This window comes from Coregonus lavaretus, assembly GCF_964263955.1.
Source record: "Coregonus lavaretus genome assembly, chromosome: 6".
NCBI classification, from domain to species: Eukaryota; Metazoa; Chordata; class Actinopteri; order Salmoniformes; family Salmonidae; genus Coregonus; species Coregonus lavaretus.
In genome coordinates, this window is record NC_139993.1 from 44,254,464 (window position 1) to 44,273,225 (window position 18,762).

The 18,762-nt window shown below is 43.7% G+C and overlaps 1 protein-coding gene across 2 annotated transcripts in view; it reads left to right on the forward strand.

Annotated features, from left to right (window-relative positions):
- The window catches only part of LOC311131191 (E3 ubiquitin-protein ligase RNF170-like), a 20,058-nt gene continuing 1,296 nt past the window's right edge, over positions 1-18,762 (forward strand). Inside the window, exons 1-7 of one of the 2 annotated variants that reach the window (XM_084164041.1) lie at positions 23-317; positions 2,566-2,740; positions 3,312-3,414; positions 4,281-4,389; positions 11,822-11,895; positions 12,454-12,564; positions 18,001-18,186. In XM_084164041.1, coding sequence (XP_084020167.1) covers positions 2,700-2,740; positions 3,312-3,414; positions 4,281-4,389; positions 11,822-11,895; positions 12,454-12,564; positions 18,001-18,171 — 609 coding nt within the window. In that variant the 5' untranslated portion in view covers positions 23-317; positions 2,566-2,699 and the 3' untranslated portion in view covers positions 18,172-18,186. Of the gene's footprint in view, positions 318-2,565; positions 2,741-3,311; positions 3,415-4,280; positions 4,390-11,821; positions 11,896-12,453; positions 12,565-18,000; positions 18,187-18,762 lie in introns of those variants that run through there. The other variant, XM_084164040.1, reaches the window with a different exon arrangement.

Consider the following 18,762-nt stretch of genomic DNA (forward strand, 5'->3'; position numbering starts at 1 on the left):
AGAGCAGAATCAAGGATTTGCTGAACGCCTCAATTATCTGAGCTGGATTCCATTCTAAAACCTTGCTGCCTTTTCTCGGTATTTTCACGACTTCTCTTCACCGATATTGAACAGTGATAGTTAGGCTACTTGGTCGATATTAAAATCATATGGGTAATATAGAGCCTTTACCATATAGCTTACCTATCCAATCAAGTAAGATTCACTAGGGAAGTCAGAAAGTAAAGCAAGAAGGAACCCAGTATGTGTGTGGGATACTGTGTGTATATGTTAGTGACTGGTTAGTGACATCTGAATGGCAAATCTAAAGTGAACAGGTAAGCCAATGATTTACATTTGGAATGATTCTCATGAAGAGCACTGTGAAAGTGTCACACTTGAATCTCTGTTTTACCATAACCTCTCATACATTGCATTTCCTGTACAATAAACCTGAGGTCAGGTGTAGACAAATTCAAAGGAATGGCTAGTTGAACTACCCTGGAGTAGTTTGAGTCAGCTACCCACAATCCTATTCTTCATGTTAATGGTTAATGAATCTCACTTGTGTGTGTGTGTGTGTGTGTGTGTGTGTGTGTGTGTGTGTGTGTGTGTGTGTGTGTGTGTGTGTGTGTTCTTATGTGAGGAATTAACTTTTTATTACAGTCTAATTTGACACAGTTAAGATTAGGAGGGAAACTCTGGTTTCATGACAAGAAAATCAGGGTCTATTTCCTTTACCATACCTGGTGGCACAGACCCCATGAGTCAAAATGTGGACCCACTGAAGTGTTTTCCTCAAGCACTTGACCCCCAAAATAATCTTAATGGTAGATAGGTAAAGGCTTTGAACTCATACTCAGTTAATATACTTTATCTGACTCAACAGATCACTGCCTGTTTGTTTATCAGCTGCTGACACCTATAGGACCGGGTTCCCAGACCCAGATTAAGTCTACTCCTGGACTAAAAAGTGATTTCATTTGAGGTTCTCTATTGAGCATGCTTAGTCTTTTGTAATGTCATGTGTTTATTTGACTTGGACTCGATGGCCAGCCACGATGCCTTAGTAAGGAATGTGGGACAAACTGCGTGTGTGTGTGTGTGTGTGTTAGTGACATGACACTGGATTTAAGCCACCTCCAGTGGCCCATCTAGCTAGAATAGAACCTCTCTCCCTCTCTCACTTTCTCTCTCTCCTTCTCTCTTTCTCTCTCCCTGTGTCAGAGGGAGAACAAAGTCACTCTTAGCCTGTTAGCTCAGCTTTCACCCCCTGACCCCTGACCCCTGCCACATCGATCGACTCCTGCTATTTTTAGACATTCTGAGGCATTTTGATCCTGTCCTTGAGATCAAGAAGTGTAGGGTGAACGTTTGTGTAAATGTTTGCTGGCATATTTTTGCAGAATTCAAGGACGCAGACTGTGAAGCGCTGTAACAGACAAAACAGTTCAACATTATACGTGAATATTTTCACGTTGCAAACATACGCTTGCTGATAACAGTTCCTTATTACTCATTAGCTTGGCAGACTGTGGGAATTCAGTTGTAATCTTGACCTTGGGCAATGCTAATCTGTATCTACGGTATCTTTACCAGTACGAATGTGACAGACCTACGTATTAAGACTATTATGATGACATTTGTACCAATCCTAGTGAATTTAGAGGGTTTGATATTCCTTTCAACTGGGGTGCCCCTCAAAGAGATGGAAAGAGGTCTCAACTTTGTATCTGTGCCATTATGGCATCTGTGAAAGCATGGGCAGCGCCATTGAGGCATTCTTAATTTTAAAGTAGTCAATTTTCTTCTTCCCTTGTGTTTTAAAAAAGTGTAAAGCAATTGGTGATTTACCAGGACTTGCAGTGCAGGAGTCTTGAACCAACTCTTCTGTGTTATTCATTTATTGTGGCCACTAGATGGCGCTGATATTGCTTAAAGCCAGATACAAACCATACAACCCAATTTGAAGAAGATGACAATGCTCTGATCATTGGCTGATTGCTTCAACCCATAGGAATACCCGCCCAGTTGACTACTTTAAAATGGTGGAAGCCCTTAATGGCAATGTCCATGCTAAAACAGCTTATTCCAAAGTAAAGATCTCTATACATCTCTATGAGTCCAATACAAATGGATTGATAGACAACAATAAGGTTTTTCACAACTCTATTTCACCACAGAGCTGGTATTTTATGGTAAAGTATGTGGGCCGGGGCTTTAAACTCTGTAAACTTACAGTAAATCATTGCCAAGTTGGCACTAACCTATTAAGACTGAAAAGGAGGGGCCAAACAGGATAGCTTTGAACTTGTGTGGGTGGTCGCATGATCAAAATAGAATTTGGAGATGGGAATGGCCACGGAAACGCTGCCTGGTTTTTGTTTAGAGCCCTTTTTGATTTCATGTTATAATAACATTTACCAATCACATCTATCACATATTAGAGAATCTGCTTTTATGTTATGTCATCCTAGTACATTGACATTCACTGCAATCAATAACGTGCACTGGTGGTCTCTAGGTCTCTTCCAGGCAGGCAGCCGTGTTAATGATTAACTGACCAGTCAGATTTATTGTGTACAGTGATGCAGTCAGGAAGCATTTCCTTCTCTAGCCTCTCCGGGAAACACACACTCTACAGAGACACACTCTCATGAGTGTCTAGGAGACACTCACTGTCTGTTTACAGCTACCAGACCTACACTTCCAGCTGCCAGATGAATCAGACCATGCACACCTCACACAGCTCTCATCCCAGGTAAGTCTTCTTCTCTCTGGATATAAACAGGGGGTCTGTACCCTCTCCTCTACACACCATCCACTCACACACTACAGAGGCTGCTAGTATAGGTGTGGTTGGGTGTCTGGTAAATAGACTGTAAAGGTCTGGTAGCTTGGGGTGGTGTGTATCTGGAATCCAGATGGTTTTCACAGTTAACTAGTTTGGGTACTTGGTATAGGGGGAACATGATGGGGTATCTAGTATCTGGTTACTAGCTTTTTACCAACTAACAAAACTTGCACTGGGCAAATAGCCACAAGATCCCAGTTTGGTTGCAAAATATGTGTATTGTCCTCTATAGACAATGTATAGATGTTGGACAAACTATCTACTGACTTCATTCAGTGTCAACTGCAACTTCCAACAAGCAACAAGTTGTACAGCTATGGTGGCTGATAGTTTGTTAAATGAATTGTTGCACGCCAGAATTTGGCTGCACCGAGTAAATCCATTTAAAGTGGGGCCAGTCTGAGCCTTAACACAATATAATTCATGTCCCCCCCCTCCTCCTCTCCCCAATCTCCTCTCCCACCCCCACCTCCTCCAGATGTGACCCTCTCCCTGAGGTCACAGTGGGTCAGGGTCACCTAGGATCATCCTCAGAACACACACAGGACCGAACATCCCTCAAACATGTGACCTACAGCAAGGTGAGGTCACACACAAACACACACGCACACACACACACACTGGGTCAATTACGGATGACCCCTAACATCTAAGAATGCTAGGGGGCAGGGTTCTAAGCCCTCATGTGACAACCACTACAATCACACTGCAGTGTCAATCGATGCATGCCACAATGTCAATCATTTTTGACATTAGAAAACATTGATTTTAGTATAGCAAAGTTTTGCTGCATGTCTTTTGTATTTATAAATGACTGTCTGTAACGAATCAGGAGAAATAGTGGCCATACTTTCCATAGTGCTAAAATTATTGCAGCTACAAAGACCAGTGTAATTACATTGTACTTTTTGTTACATTCATAACAGAACATGGTTCTTTTGGACAGAGAAGTTTAGATGCTCTACCCATATGATTCCTGGTTATGTCGGAGTAATGTCACTGTCTTCGTTTGTTATTGTTGTTAGTTGTTTTATTGTGATTAATGTTATTAACTGATAATAACTCTTACTCTTACAAATAACAATTACTGTTATTAATAATGCTTAGAAGAGAGGCAGTCTGGAGGGAAGGAGGGGATGGTAGGGCTCCCTCCAGCTGGCAAGCTAACTTAGACCTTGATCATTTCAGAGCTGATATTTCCTTATGATGAGGTCCACTGAGGTCCATTTATAGGACCTTGGCCTCATCTCTTCCCTGGTGCATGTTTCTGTTATTTCACTGCTATTCCAGAGGTGTGTATCTCATGTTCCTGAAGGCCACAGTGTCTGCCAGTTTTAGACATGGGACTGCCTTTCTCTTTAGTGATCAATTAAGTGCAGAGGAGAAACAGAAACTGGTGTTATACTTACCTATCTAACTGTACCAATGTATTCCTCTCTCTCCCAAGAACTCCTCTCAGATCTGTCCATCCGCGGGCCACAGAGACTGGCTCTGCCCTGTGTGTCTACAAACTGCCAGCTTCCCCGTACAGACCAACTGTGGCCATCTCTTCTGTGGTAAGACAGCACCATGACTACCATCACCACCACCTGCACATGATCGAATTTATCTAAGGGTTAAGAGAGACTTGTACAGAGATAAAGAGCTCTTTAGAGCCCAGAAGGTAGCATATTAACATTTACATTACATATGAAAGTGCCATACAACACACTGACTACAGCAGCAGGTCAGGGGGAATCTATTTAACTCTATTGTCTGTCCATCTATCTGGCCAACGAAGCATCCGTTTTTCTATCGGTATAACATGATGAGAGCCCCAAGACCTGTCTAGCCTGGGTGGGGTGGGGGGGGTTTAGTATTTCACAACCATTGCTATAGTGGCTCCCACCTGACGGAGATCACACACACTCAGGCTTTGCTCATTCACACACATCTCTCTCATTTAGCCAGAGTCACGTAGGGTCACTATGGAAACCATGGAAAAGAGGAAGGACGTTTTTAGCATGCGTGTGCAAACTCCCCCCAGGCCATCCATGGTCTAAAAGGGTCCTAGGGTATGGTGATCCTATGGCATTGTTATGACAACCTGGCTGCCAGTCTGGTCGTTGTCTTGCTATCGTACCTGGGTCGAACACAAATGTACAATTTAAATACTTAGTTTGTCAGGCTCAATAGAACCAATGAAATAGTCCCAAAAGTGCAAAATACAAGCTTGCTAAATCAAGAGTACCTGGGATTTCACACCTTTTAAATACCTTTTCGATCCAGTTCTGTTTGCTATCCCTGAGTAGGCAAAACTGTCTGTTTTGACCATAACCTCATTACAGAAGTGGGACAACAGTCAAAGACAGCTACAGTGCCTTCAGAAAGTATTCACACCCCTTGACTTTTTCCACATTTTGTTGTGTTACAGCCTGAATGTAAAATTGATTACATTGAGATTCTGTGTCACTGGCCTACACACAATATCCCATAATGTCAAAGTGGAAGTATGTTTTAAGAAATGTTTACAAATTAATAAAAAATGAAAAGCTGAAATATCTTGAGTAAATAAGTATTTAACTCCTTTGTTATGGCAAGCCTAAATACGTTCAGAAGTAAAAATGTGCTTAACAATTCACATAATAAGTTGCATGAACTCACTCTGTGTGCAAGAACAGTGTTTAACAAGATTTTTAATAACTACCTAATCTCTGTAACCTGTATCTCAGTCAAGCAGTGAATTTCAAACACAGATTCAACCACAAAGACCAGGGAGGTTTTCCAATGCCTCACAAAGAAGGGCACATATTGGTAGATGGGTAAAAAAGCAGACATTGAATATTATTTTGAGCATGGTGAAGTTATTAATTACACTTTGGATGGTGTATCAATACATCCAGTCACTACAAAGATACAGGTGTCCTTCCTAACTCAGTTGACGGAGAGGAAGGAAACCGCTCAGGGATTTCACCATGAGGCCAATGTTGATTTCAAAACAGCTATAGAGTTTAATGGCTGTGATTGGAGAAAACTGAGGATGGATCAACAACATTGTAGTTACTGCACAATACTAACCTAAATGACAGAGTGAAAAGAAGGAAGCCTGTACAGAATAAAAATATTCCAAAACATGCATCCTGTTTGCAATAAGGCACTAAAGTAAAACTGCAAAAATTGTGGCAAAGAAATTAACTTTATGTCCTGAATACAAAGTGTTATGTTTGGGGCAAATCCAACAATATTGTATGCAACAAGGCACTAAAGTAATACTGTAAAAAAAAACACAGCAAAGGAATACAATTTTTGGCCTAAATGCAAAGTCTTATGTTTGGGGCAAATCCAACACTGAGCAACTGCCTCATGTTATGGGTATGCTTGTCATTGTTAAGAACTAGGGAGTTTTTTAGAATAAAAATAAATGGAATAGAGCTAAGCACAGGCAAAACCTGCTTCAGTCTGCTTTCCAAGAGACACTGGGAGACAAATTCACCTTTCAGCAGGACAATAACCGAAAACATAAGGCCAAATATACACTGGAGTTGCTTACCAAGTTTACATTGAATGTTCCTAAGTGGCCTAATTACAGTTTTGACTTCAATCGCCTTGAAAATCTATGGCAAGACTTGAAAATGGCTGTCTAACAACGATTAACAACCAACTTGACAGAGCTTGGATAATTTTTTTAATAATAATGTGCAAATACTGTACAATCCAGGTGTGCAAAGCTCTTAGAGACTTACCCAGAAAGACTCAGCACTGTAATCGCTGCCAAAAATGATTCTAACATGTATTGAGGTGTGAATACTTATGTAAATGAGATTTCTGTATTTCATTTTCAATTGATTTGCTAAAATGTATAACAACATAACTTTGTCATTGTGGGATATTGTGCGTAGATGGGTAAAAAAATATATACATATATACATTTTGAATTCAGGCTGTAACACAACAAAATGTGGAATACAGTGCCTTGCAAAAGTATTCATCCCCCTTGGCGTTTTTTCCTATTTTGTTGCATTATAACCTGTAATTTAAATTGATTTTTATTTGGATTTCATGTAATGGATATACACAAATAGTCCAAATTGGTGAAGTGAAATGAAAAAAATAACTTGTTTCAAAAAATTCTAAAAAATAAATAACGGAAAAGTGGTGCGTGGACATGTATTCACCCCCTTTGCTATGAAGTCCCTAAATAAGGTCTGGTGCAACCAATTACCTTCAGATGTCACATAATTAGTTAAATAAAGTCCACCTATGTGCAATCTAAGTGTCACATGATCTGTCACATGATCTCAGTATATATACACCTGTTCTGAAAGGCCCCAGAGTCTGCAACACCACTAAGCAAGGGGCACCATGAAGACCAAGGAGCTCTCCAAACAAGTCAAGGACAAAGTTGTGGAGAAGTACAGATCAGGGTTGGGTTATAAAAAAATATCTGAAACTTTGAACATCCCACGGAGCACCATTAAATCCATTATTAAAAAATGGAAAGAATATGGCACCACAACAAACCTGCCAAGAGAGGGCCGCCCACCAAAACTCACGGACCAGGCAAGGAGGGCATTAATCAGAGAGGCAACAAAGAGACCAAAGATAACCCTGAAGGAGCTGCAAAGCTCCACAGCGGAGATTGGAGTATGTCCATAGGACCACTTTAAGCCGTACACTCCACAGAGCTGGGCTTTATGGAAGAGTGGCCAGAAAAAAAGCCATTGCTTAAAGAAAATAATAAGCAAACACGTTTGGTGTTCGCCAAAAGGCATGTGGGAGATTCCCCAAACATATGGAAGAAGGTACTCTGGTCATATGAGACTAAAATTGAGCTTTTTGGCCATCAAGGAAAATGCTATGTCTGGCGCAAACCCAACACCTCTCATCACACCGAGAACACCATCCCCACAGTGAAGCATGGTGGTGTCACGATCGTCTGATGAATGAACGGACCAAAGCGCAGCGCGTTGAGTGAACATGATAACTTTAATAGAGTAAAGCACGTAAAATACAAAACAAACGACGATTCGTGAAGTCCTCTGCTAAACTGACAGAAACGGAACAAAAACCCACAAAACCAAGGAGAAACCACACAGTATAAATATGGCTCCCAATCAGAGATAACGAGCCGACAGCTGACACTCGTTACCTCCGATTGGGAGTCATATGACTAATCAAGCACAAAACCAAACATAGAAATCAACAACCTAGACACCCCAACATAGAAATACACCCAAACAAATGAAAATGAACAACCCTGGCTCAAATATCAAAGTCCATGGAGCCAGAGTGTCACAGTACCCCCCCCTAAAGGTGCGAACTCCGGGCGCACCAACATAAGGACTAGGGGAGGGTCTGGGTGGGCGTCTGTCCACGGTGGCGGCTCTGGCCCCGGTCGTGATCCCCACCCCACCACAGTCACAACCTGCTTCAGTAGCCTCCTCCCAATGACCACCCTCCAACTAACCCCACCTGGACTAAGGGGCAACACCGGACTAAGGGGCAGCACCGGACTAAGGGGCAGCACCGGGATAAGGGGCAGCACCGGGATAAGGGGCAGCACCGGGCTAAGGGGCAGCACCGGGCTAAGGGGCAGCACCGGGCTAAGGGACAGTACCTGACTAAGGGGCAGCACCGGACTGAGGGGCAGCTCCGGACTGAATGGCGGATCCTGGCTGGCTGGCTCTGGCGGATCCTGGCTGGCTGGCGGATCCGGGCTGGACGGCTCTGGCGGATCCTGGCTGGACGGCTCTGGCGGATCCTGGCTGGACGGCTCTGGCGGATCCTGGCTAGACGGCTCATGGCTGGCTGACGAATCTGGCTGCTCATGGCTGGCTGACGGATCTGGCTGCTCATGGCTGGCTGACGGATCTGGCTGTTCATGGCTGGCTGACGGACCTGGCTGCTCATGGCTGGCGGAAGGCTCAGGCTGATCCTGTCTGGCGGACGGCTCTGGCTGATCCTGTCTGGCGGAAGGCTCTGGCTGATCCTGTCTGGCGGAAGGCTCTGGCTGATCCTGTCTGGCGGAAGGCTCTGGCTGCTCCTGTCTGGCGAAAGGCTCTAGCGGCTCCTGTCTGGCGGAAGGCTCTAGCGGCTCCGGTCTGGCGGACGGCTCTGAAGGCTCATGGCAGACGGGCGGCTTTGCAGGCTCAGTACAGACGGGCGGCTTATGCAACGCTTGGCAGACGGGCAGTTCAGGCGCCATAGGGCAGACGGGCAGTTCAGGCGCCGTTGGGCAGACGGGCAGTTCAGGCGCCGTTGGGCAGACGGGCAGTTCAGACGGCGTTGGGCAGACGGACAGTTCAGGCGCCGTTGGGCAGACGGGCAGTTCAGACGGCGTTGGGCAGACGGACAGTTCAGGCCCCGTTGGGCAGACGGCAGACTCTGGCCGTCTGAGGCGCACCGTAGGCCTGGTGCGTGGTGCCGGAACTGGAGGTACCGGGCTGAGGACACGCATCTCAGGGCTAGTGCGGGGAGAAGCAACAGGGCATGCTTGGCCCTGGGGACGCACCGTAGGCCTGATGCGTGGTGCCGGAACTGGAGGTACCGGGCTGAGGACACGCATCTCAGGGCTAGTGCGGGGAGAAGCAACAGGGCATGCTTGGCCCTGGGGACGCACCGTAGGCCTGATGCGTGGTGCCAGAACTGGAGGTACCGGGCTGAGGACACGCATCTCAGGGCTAGTGCGGGAAGCAGGAACAGGACGCACAGGACTCGGGGAACACACAGGAGGCTTAGTGCGTGGTGTAGGCACTGGTGGTACTGGACTGGAGACAGGAGGTGGTGCCGGAAATACCGGACCGTGCAGGCATACTGGCTCCCTTGAGCACTGAGCCTGACCAACCTTACCTGGTTGTATGCTCCCCGTCGCCTGACCAGTACAGGGAGGTGGAATAACCCGCACCGGGCTATGTAGGCGAACCGGGGACACCATGCGTAAGGCTGGTGCCATGTAAGCCGGCCCGAGGAGACGCACTGGTGACCGGATGCGTGGGGCCGGCCTCATGACATCTGGCTCAATGCTCAGTCTAGCCCGGCCGATACGTGGAGCCGGAATGTACCGAACCGGGCTATGCCTGCGTACAGGAGACACCATGCGCTCTACTGCGTAACACGGTGTCTGCCCGTACTCTCGCTCTCCACGGTCAGTCCAGGGAGTAGGCGCAGGTCTCCTACCTGACTTCGCCACACTCCCTTCTAGCCCCCCCCCAAGAAATTTTTGGGTAGTACTCTCGGGCTTCCAGCCTTGCCTCCGTGCTGCCTCCTCATATCGCCGCCTCTCGGCTTTAGCTGCCTCCCGCTCTTCACGAGGACGGCGATATTCTCCCGGTTGATCCCAAGGCCCCTCACCATCCAGAATCTCCTCCCATGTCCATGAATCCTTTATGGGAGTCCATAAATCCTGTGTAGGTAGGTCCTGTTGCCGCTTGACACGCTGCTTGGTCTTTTTGTGGTGGGTTTTTCTGTCACGATCGTCTGATGAATGAACGGACCAAAGCGCAGCGCGTTGAGTGAACATGATAACTTTAATAGAGTAAAGCACGTAAAATACAAAACAAACGACGATTCGTGAAGTCCTCTGCTAAACTGACAGAAACGGAACAAAAACCCACAAAACCAAGGAGAAACCACACAGTATAAATATGGCTCCCAATCAGAGATAACGAGCCGACAGCTGACACTCGTTACCTCCGATTGGGAGTCATATGACTAATCAAGCACAAAACCAAACATAGAAATCAACAACCTAGACACCCCAACATAGAAATACACCCAAACAAATGAAAATGAACAACCCTGGCTCAAATATCAAAGTCCATGGAGCCAGAGTGTCACAGGTGGTGGCAGCATCATGCTGTGGGGATGATTTTCATCGGCAGGGACTGGGAAACTGGTCAGAATTGAAGGAATGATGGATGGCGCTAAATACAGGGAAATTCTTGAGGGATACCTGTTTCAGTCTTCCAGAGATTTGAGACTGGGATGGCGGTTCACCTTCCAGCAGGACAATGACCCTAAGCATACTGCTAAAGCAACACTCAAGTGGTTTAAGGTGAAACATTTAAATGTCTTGGAATGGCCTAGTCAAAGCCCAGACCTCAATCCAATTGAGAATCTGTGGTATGACTTAAAGATTGCTGGACACCAGCGGAACCCATCCAACTTGAAGGAGCTGGAGCAGTTTTGCCTTGAAGAATGGGCAAAAATCCCAGTGGCTAGATGTGCCAAGCTTATAGAGACATACCCCAAGAGACTTGCAGCTGTGATTGCTGCAAAAGGTGGCTCTACAAAGTATTGACTTTGGGGGGGTGAATAGTTATGCACGCTCAAGTTTTCTGTTTTTTTGTCTTATTTCTTGTTTGTTTCACCCCAAAAAATATTTTGCATCTTCAAAGTGGTAGGCATGTTGTGTAAATCAAATGATACAAACCCCCAAAAAATCGATTTTAATTCCAGGTTGTAAGGCAACAAAATAGGAAAAATGCCAAGGGTGGTGAATACTTTCGCAAGCCACTGTAAGTCAAGGGGTATGAATACTTTCTGAATGCACTGTATATCAGTGGTGGGTTAAGATAGTGGTTGATAATGATAGTAGCAACGGCCAATCTCCTCTCCCTCTCCTTCACCTAACCTTGACCATTGTCTGTGTCATCATCACGTGATGCAATAACTACTCCACCCTACCTGCCACACTTAACCCTGCCTTCCCCTCAGAGAGAGAGAGCGAGTAAGAGAGAGAGTGGGAGAGAGAGGAGCTGTACTTTACACTTAAACACCATCCAAGTGTGTGTTAATTCAAGGTCATATCACTACTACAACAGCTTCTAATGCTGCCGTCAGCATTTTGCTCATACCCGCATTCCGCCTCACGCACAATAATATAAACACACTACACTAGCAATATGACAGTGTTTCTTAATGGTGAATCGTTGTTTTGGGGGTAAAAATATTAATGAAAATAGAAGTGATTGAGTACTTATTTATATTACCTTGTTTCTCTGTCTGCAGCTCCCTGTCTGATCTCTTACTGGAGACATGGGTCCTGGCTGGATGCCATAAGCTGCCCTCTGTGTAGACAAAAGGTAAGCAAGATACACCCAACTGTAGAAACAGCCATTATTACCATGATGTTACACTTGTTATCTGACAAGAAATGGAGCAAAATTATTTAAAGGGATAGTTCACCCAAATTACAAAATGGCACATTGGTTTCCTTACCCTGAAGCAGTCTATGTACAAGTTATGACAGCAATCCATGCTTTGGTTTAGTTTCCCTGGCATTTTTCACGCATTATGTTCAAATCATCTATAAGTGACTTTTGTGAGCTTCACAATCAAATTTAGATACTTTTGGATGATTTGGACATGATGTGCAAAAAATGCTAATATTGGTCCCATGACTTGAATGGGATTTGTGCCACAAATGTTAAAACGTTAGCATTTGGAAACAGTGCCAGGGAACTAAACCAAAGCATGGATTGCTGTCAAACCTTGTCAATAGACAGCTTACTGGGTAAGGAAACCAACATGCAATTTTGTAATTTGGGTGAACTATCCCTTTAAGTTGAATAAAAGTGATGAATAATGGTTCAGAATTGATTGAATGTAACTGGAATGGATTCTCTCTCTCTCTCTCTTAGGTCAGGGTCATGTATCGTCTGTTCAGTGAGGGTTGGTCAGACAGAAAAGAGAGGGAGGTTCTGGGAGAAATCACAGACTACAACAAACGCTACTCAGGAGCCCCTCGAAAGGTCAGTACCACACACAAAACCTTCTTATAACCTTTATTAACATGCTACAACCCCACTACAACCTAGTCACATACAAAACCTTTTCATTACCTTTATCAAACCCTGCTACAACCATACTACAACCTAGTCACATACAAAACCGTTTCATTACCTTTATCAAACCATGCTACAACCCCACTACAACCTAGTAACACACAAAACCTTTAAAAATATATATATATATGCACTCACTATTTGTAAGTCGCTCTGGATAGGAGCGTCTGCTAATTGACTAAAATGTCAAATGTAAAATAACCTTTATTAAAACATGCTACAACCACACTACAATCTAGTTCTACTAAGGGGTTCTACTAAGCTAACATATGGAATTATTTTAAGATTGGACATACCATGGATCATTTAGCTATTTAGAATTTTAGGACCCCTTACGTTATAAAATAAATAAATACAAAAATGATTTGATAAAATATTGAATTTGGCCTTTACTACTATAGCCCACAGAAACACATTGAATAACACATTCATAAATGGCAAAAAATGGTTTTGAAGTGTCTGTCATATATCTAGGAAATATACAGTACCAGTCAAAGGTTTGGACACACCTACTCATTCAAGGATATTTCTTTATTTTGACTATTTTCTACATTGTAGAATAATAGTGAAGACATAAAAACTATGAAATAGCACATATGAAATCAAATAGTAACCAAAAAAGTGTTAAACAAATCAAAATATATTTTATATTTGAGATTCTTCAAAGTAGCCACCCCTTGCCTTGATGACAGCTTTGCACACTCTTGGGATTCTCTCAATCAGCTTCGCAGGGAATGCTTTTCCAACAGTCTTGAAGGAGTTCCCACATATGCTGAGCACTTGTTGGCTGCTTTTCCTTCACTCTGCGGTCCAACTCATCCCAAACCATCTCAATTGGGTTGAGGTCGGGTGATTGTGGAGGCCAGGTCATTTGATGCAGCACTCCATCACTCTCGTCCTTAGTCAAATAGCCCTTACACAGCCTGGAGGTGTGTTGGGTCATTGTCCTGTTGAAAAACAAATGATAGTCCCACTAAGCGCAAACCAGATGGGATGGCGTATCGCTGCAGAATGCTGTGGTAGCCATGCTGGTTGTGTGCCTTGAATTCTAAATATATCACAGACAGTGTCACCAGCAAAGCACCCCCACATCATCACACCTCCTCCTCCATGCTCCACGGTGGGAACCACACATGCAGAAATCATCCGTTCACCTACTCTGCGTCTCACAAAGACACGGCAGTTGGAACCAAAAATCTCACATTTGGACTCATCAGACCAAAGAACAGATTTCCACTTGTCTAATAAACATTGCTCATGTTTCTTGGCCCAAGCAAGTCTATTCCTCTTATTAGTGTCCTTTAGTAGTGGCTTCTTTGCAGCAATGATGTTGAGATGTGTCTGTTACTTGAAATCTGTGAAGCATTTATTTGGGCTGCAGTTTCTGAGGCTGGTAACTCTAATGAACTTATCCTCTGCAGCAGAGGTAACTTCGGGTCTTCCTTTCCTATGGCGGTCCTCATGAGAGCCAGTTTCATCATAGCGCTTGATGGTTTTTGCGACTGCACTTGAAAAAACTTTCTAAGTTCTTGAAATGTTCCGTATTGACTGACCTTCATGTCTTAAAGTAGTGGTGGACTGTCGTTTCTCTTTGCTTATTTGAGCTGTTCTTGCCATAATATGGACTTGGTCTTTTACCAAATAGGGCTATCTTCTGTATACCCCCCCTACCTTGTCACAACACAACTGATTGGCTCAAACGCATTAAGAAGGAAATAAATTCCAGAAATTAACAAGGCACACCTGTTAATTGAAATGCATTCCAGGTGACTACCTCATGAAGCTGGTTGAGAGAATGCCAAGAGTGTGCAAAGCTGTAATTAAGGCAAAGGGTAGCTACTTTGAAGAATCTCAAATATAAAATATATTTGAATTTGGTTAACACTTTTTTAGTTACTACATGAGTCCATATGTGCTATTTCATAGTTTTGATGTCTTCACTATTATTCTACGATGTAGGAAATAGTAAAAATAAAGAATAACCCTTGAATGAGTAGCTGTGTCCAAACTTTTTACTGGGACCATATACAGTTGAAGTCGGAAGTTTGCATACACCTTGGCCAAATACGTTTAAACTCAGTTTTTCACAATTCCTGACATTTAATCCTAGTAAAACCTCCCTGTCTTAGGTCAGTTAGGATCGCCACTTTATTTTAAGAATGTGAAATGTCAGAATAATAGTAGAGAGAATGATTTATTTCAGCTTTTATTTATTTCATCACATTCCCAGTGGGTCAGAAGTTTACATACACTCAATTAGTATTTGGTAGCATTGCCTTTAAATTGTTTAACTTGGGTCAAACGTTTCAGGTAGCCTTCCACAAGCTTCCCACAATAAGTTGGGGGAAATTTGGCCCATTCCTCCTGACAGAGCTGGTGTAACGGAGTCAGGTTTGTAGGCCTCCTTGCTCACACACGCTTTTTCAGTTCTGCCCACACATTTTCTATAGGATTGAGGTCAGGGCTTTGTGATGGCCACTCCAATACCTTGACTTTGTTGTCCTTAAGCCATTTTGCCACAACTTTGGAAGTATGCTTGGGGTCATTGTCCATTTGGAAGACCCATTTGCGACCAAGCTTTAACTTCCTGACTGATGTCTTGAGATGTTGCTTCAATATATCCACATAATTTTCCTTCCTCATGTTGCCATCTATTTTGTGAAGTGCACCAGTCCCTCCTGCAGCAAAGCGCTGCCACCACCGTGCTTCACGGTTGGGATGGTGTTCTTCTGCTTGCAAGCAACCCCCTTTTTCCTCCAAACATAACGATGGTCATTATGGCCAAACAGTTCTTTTTTTGTTTCATCAGACCAGAGGACATTTCTCCAAAAAGTACGATCTTTGTCCCCATGTGCAGTTGCAAACCGTAGTCTGGCTTTTTTATGGCAGTTTTGGAGCAGTGGCTTCTTCCTTGCTGAGCGGCCTTTCAGGTTATGTTGATATAGGACTCGTTTTACTGTGGATATAGATACTTTTGTACCTGTTTCCTCCAGCATCTTCACAAGGTCCTTTGCTGTTGTTCTGGGATCGATTTGCACTTTTCACACCAAAGTATGTTAATCTCTAGGAGACAGAACGCTCCTTCCTGAGCGGTATGACGGTTGCGTGGTGCCATAGTGTTTATACTTGCGTACTATTGTTTGTACAGATGAACGTGGTACCTTCAGGCATTTGGAAATTGCTCCCAAGGATGAACCAGACTTGTGGAGGTCTACAATTTCTTTTCTGAGGTCTTGGCTGATTTCTTTTGATTTTCCCATGATATCAAGCAAAGATGCACTGAGTTTGAAGGTAGGCCTTGAAATACATCCACAGGTACACCTCCAATTGACTCAAATTATGTCAATTAGCCTATGAGAAGCTTCTAAAGCCATGACATCATTTTCTGGAATTTTCCAAGCTGTTTAAAGGCACAGTCAACTTAGTGTATGTAAACTTCTGACCCACTGGAATTGTGATAGTGAATTATAAGTGAAATAATCTGTCTGTAAACAATTGTTGGAAAAATTACTTGTGTCATGCACAAAGTAGATGTCCTAACCGACTTACCAAAACTATAGTTTGTTAACAAGAATTTTGTGGAATGGTTGAAAAACAAGTTTTAATGACTCCACCTACAGTGGGGGAAAAAAGTATTTAGTCAGCCACCAATTGTGCAAGTTCTCCCACTTAAAAAGATGAGAGAGACCTGTAATTTTCATCATAGGTACACGTCAACTATGACAAACAAACTGAGAATTTTTTTTCCAGAAAATCACATTGTAGGATTTTTTATGAATTGATTTGCAAATTATGGTGGAAAATAAGTATTTGGTCACCTACAAACAAGCAAGATTTCTGGCTCTCACAGACCTGTAACTTCTTCTTTAAGAGGCTCCTCTGTCCTCCACTCGTTACCTGTATTAATGGCACCTGTTTGAACTTGTTATCAGTATAAAAGACACCTGTCCACAACCTCAAACAGTCACACTCCAAACTCCACTATGGCCAAGACCAAAGAGCTGTCAAAGGACACCAGAAACAAAATTGTAGACCTGCACCAGGCTGGGAAGACTGAGTCTGCAATAGGTAAGCAGCTTGGTTTGAAGAAATCAACTGTGGGAGCAATTATTAGGAAAGGGAAGACATACAAGACCACTGATAATCTCCCTCGATCTGGCGCTCCACACAAGATCTCACCCCGTGGGGTCAAAATGATCACAAGAACGGTGAGCAAAAATCCCAGAACCACACGGGGGGACCTAGCGAATGACCTGCAGAGAGCTGGGACCAAAGTAACAAAGCCTACCATCAGTAACACACTACGCCGCAAGGGACTCAAATCCTGCAGTGCCAGACGTGTCCCCCTGCTTAAGCCAGTACATGTCCAGGCCCGTCTGAAGTTTGCTAGAGTGCATTTGGATGATCCAGAAGAGGATTGGGAGAATGTCATATGGTCAGATGAAACCAAAATATAACTTTTTGGTAAAAACTCAACTCGTCGTGTTTGGAGGACAAAGAATGCTGAGTTGCATCCAAAGAACACCATACCTACTGTGAAGCATGGGGCTGGAAACATCATGCTTTGGGGCTGTTTTTCTGCAAAGGGACCAGGACGACTGATCCGTGTAAAGGAAAGAATGAATGGGGCCATGTATCGTGAGATTTTGAGTGAAAACCTCCTTCCATCAGCAAGGGCATTGAAGATGAAACGTGGCTGGGTCTTTCAGCATGACAATGATCCCAAACACACCGCCCGGGCAACGAAGGAGTGGCTTCGTAAGAAGCATTTCAAGGTCCTGGAGTGGCCTAGCCAGTCTCCAGATCTCAACCCCATAGAAAATCTTTGGAGGGAGTTGAAAGTCTGTGTTGCCCAGCGACAGCCCCAAAACATCACTGCTCTAGAGGAGATCTGCATGGAGGAATGGGCCAAAATACCAGCAACAGTGTGTGAAAACCTTGTGAAGACTTACAGAAAACGTTTGACCTGTGTCATTGCCAACAAAGGGTATATAACAAAGTATTGAGAAACTTTTGTTATTGACCGAATACTTATTTTCCACCATAATTTGCAAATGAATTCATTAAAAATCCTACAATGTGATTTTCTGGATTTTTTTTTTCTCATTTTGTCTGTCATAGTTGACGTGTACCTATGATGAAAATTACAGGCCTCTCTCATCTTTTTAAGTGGGAGAACTTGCACAATTGGTGGCTGACTAAATACTTTTTTTCCCCACTGTAAGTGTATGTAAACTTCTGACTTCAACTGTATATATTTTTTGGGACACATATTTAACCCCTTATTTGTGTTGGCACAAAACTACCTCTTTACTTCAATTCATTTGTATGGGTTACCTTCAGATGAGTCCCGTGACACCCGTGGGGAGAGAAGACCATCAAGTTCGTGTTCGTGAGAGTCTCCCCTTTCCACATAGTGGTCATATTATTTTGTTGACCGATTTACGGGATGTCTCATGGTCTGACAAACACCGCTGCAGCTCGGCCACCTTCCACTGCAGATGTGGTGGATGAGACGAAGCCCATGCAAAACCCCCAGATATCTCTAGCTTAAATTGACAGATTTTGCTGGGGATTTTTTTATTATGTTACTTAGATTGACGCACGGGTAGTTGAACTACATGTAGTTCACTACTCCCCAACACAAATATTATTAATCTACAATGTATGTTCTTAACCATGGGCAACATGGGCCTGGGATATTGGTATCTACAGTTCTCCACCAATTATCACATTTTCAACTCAATACTTCTTGTATTCCTCAAAAATGATGCTTTGAACATGAATGCACTGAATGCACTCTGCCTATGGCAAAATGTGTAGAATTGTAGGAAATGAGCTTGAAGACATCCATTTCTTCTCTCCAATAACAACAGAAGGGCCTTTCAAATGTTCTTTCACTGGGCCCAGGACTTGGTTCGTCCAGTCATGCACTGCAGATGTCGTAGTAAAACTCCTTGTATGCTATTTTTAAATCACTGATGAATTTGCTATCAAAGGAATCCCAGCCCCAAAACGTTTGGAAACCCCTGCTCTATTGAACAAGAGCCAGATCTCTCTGTCCCACCTGAAGCCAGGCGAGGTGACCGTGACACCCTCTACTCA